The sequence below is a fragment of the Oratosquilla oratoria genome, chromosome 32 (assembly GCF_046742065.1).
Source record: "Oratosquilla oratoria isolate Oo_2021 chromosome 32, ASM4674206v1, whole genome shotgun sequence".
Taxonomy (NCBI): Eukaryota; Metazoa; Arthropoda; class Malacostraca; order Stomatopoda; family Squillidae; genus Oratosquilla; species Oratosquilla oratoria.
In genome coordinates, this window is record NC_134808.1 from 15,083,787 (window position 1) to 15,086,286 (window position 2,500).

General features: G+C 43.0%; 1 protein-coding gene across 4 annotated transcripts in view; it reads right to left on the reverse strand.

The window, feature by feature from the left end:
- LOC143017624 (uncharacterized) overlaps positions 1 to 705 on the reverse strand; it is a 449,587-nt gene extending 448,882 nt beyond the window's left edge. For all 4 annotated transcript variants that reach the window (XM_076172411.1, XM_076172410.1, XM_076172409.1 and 1 more), the window contains exon 1: positions 453 to 705. In XM_076172411.1, coding sequence (XP_076028526.1) covers positions 453 to 519 — 67 coding nt within the window. In that variant the 5' untranslated portion in view covers positions 520 to 705. The remainder of the gene's footprint in view (positions 1 to 452) is intronic.
- Positions 706 to 2,500: the final 1,795 nt, after the last annotated feature.

Here is a 2,500-nt window from a genome sequence, read left to right on the forward strand (position 1 = left end):
ATTCTCCTTGCGTAGTCGTGCCTCGACGCTGAGCGTCGTCGTCGTCGTCGCGTCGTCTTCGTCTCCTTTTCGCGCGCCGGCCACTGCCCGCTCGGAAGCGACTTGCTTGCCTGCTTTCAAAGGCACACTTCATGCAAGGCAGCCTGGCCACTCAAACACGTAATCCATCACAGCTGGCTGGTTAGCACAGATTGTTTACCAGAGTACATGTACCTAGGTGAAGCTGCGGATAAGATCAATACGACTGAGGACTTGCGACGAACGTTAGGGTACTGCGTTACCTGAGAGCAGCAGCATGCATTACTGATAGCGTTACATTATGTAATGTATGTTGTGCATTAGCATAGCAATCATGCATAATTAAAGAATGTAGGACATTGAAAATGAGTCTACAAAAATATATACAATGAGTCATGCAAAATAAATTCATGCAAAAGAAATGTTATTATTACCCTTGAGAGCGGTGCAAAATGCAAGCCATTGTTGGCGCGACCCCCTGAAAGCGGCTTCACACTTCATTTTGTCTCTTCGTGAAAATTTGGCGTTTTCGGAGGCGAACCGCGGGAGAATTATTCCTTCGACAAATGCTCGGAAGCGTTCTTAGCATTATATTCAGTTATGGCTACGGGACTTGTGAGGTAATAAGCCACCTGGGGGACTGTGTGCTTGCAGGCAGGACCGACAGCTGTGGAACGACGTGGAAAGACTGGTTCGTCAACGAAAAAATCGGCAATATTGGCGGGGAGCGCAATCGCGGAGGAAAAATGCAGTTTTATCGACTTTTTAAAGTTTAATTTCAGCAATATTTTGATGTTAGAATAATATAATAATATCATAATAATATCTATAGACGTCATATAGGAGTTTCTGAGATTTCCATATGCAAATTCAATTCTTGATTTAAACGACAATTTGTTTGGTTCGTTGTTGCGTGCGCATGTCAGCCATGTTGTCTGGATAGGATGGGATCAATAAGCCCGACATAATTAAATTGCTTTCCCTTATCTATAACGAAACTCATATGTATATATGAAGGCAATACATATCCGTCTAAGGAAACACAATAGTCAAAATAAACATCCACAAAGATCCATCGTAAGAGAGAACGTATGAACGGATAGAAAAAAGTTTTTTAGAGAATGGAAAATTTCTACGGGTGACTTTAGCAAACGAATTTTCATTTTTTTTTTCAAACTTTAGTTTATTAATCAAAGTTATAAACTTATTCTAATGACTCAATCCATTAACATTACTTATCTATAATTGTTGTAATTAACAAATTAACTTTAATGAATACAAGTATTTTATTTTTATTTGGATTTCGTTAAATTATACTAATTATAGGTCATGCTTAATTAATAAGACAGATTGAAAATGTTGTTTAATATATTAAGATGAACCTCTGTGCTGGGGAGCCATCTGGTGGGTAGGCTTGCAGACGTTGTTTCCCTCAGCCATCTTGTATTCCCAACGTGTCATGTCCAGAGGCTTCGGCCCTAAAGGAAGTTGGGAGCGGAAGAGAGGAGGGAGAGTGGTGGTGGTGGGGGGGGGGGGAAGAGAAGACAGAGAAAGAGAGATGGAAGAGAAGAATTAAAGGAGCATTTATACGTTACTGGGTCCAATGAGATGGTGATAACAATAGTTATACGTCCATATACATACTATATATATATAGAAAATGGCCCAGAACGATAGACAAAATAGACAGACAGGCAGACAACCTGACAGAGTGCGAAAGCGAGCGGGCGAGTGACCGCGACAGAGGCTGAGACAGAAGCGGAGACGGAAACAGAAAACGAATGCGTGAGACAGACAGACAGACGGACAGAGAGAAAGAGAAAGAGAGAGAGAGAGAGAGAGGGGGGGGGGGAGGAAGAGAATCAGTGTCCATAAGATGACACTGAATACACTTTTCCTACAATATCGAAACAATTTGACATTATATACACGTGCTCCAAAATTTAATCACGGCCGGCTCTTGCATATTGTGAGCAAAACAAACCCTAACAGTCTAAAATGGCAAGATTCAAACAGAGAATTCGAGTTTCCAAGATCGCCACAGATGCTTCCTACCAGGTCCCGGTGACCATTACAGCCTACACGGCTTTGTAGGGCCGCGTTTGCGTGCGTGCACCGGGGAGGACTGCGCTCTTTTGCGTGCGCTTTTGCGTGCGTGAGTTCGCGCGCGTGTAGATTAATACAAGTGTTTGTGTGTATGTAAAATCGTACTTGTTATTTGCACATAGCGTGTGTCTGTCATGTCTCTTGAGTACGTATGTAAATGTGTATGTATACACACATGAGCGGATGAGTCTCCTCGGCTGTGTATCGGAGACAGACAAGTAATCCAACAGAGAGAGAGAGAGAGAGAGAGAGAGAGAGAGGAACAGACAGACAGACAGACAGACAGACAGACAGACAGACAGACAGACAGGCAGACGGACACATATGGACGGACAGACAGAGGGACACATATGGACGGACAGACAGACGGACGGAC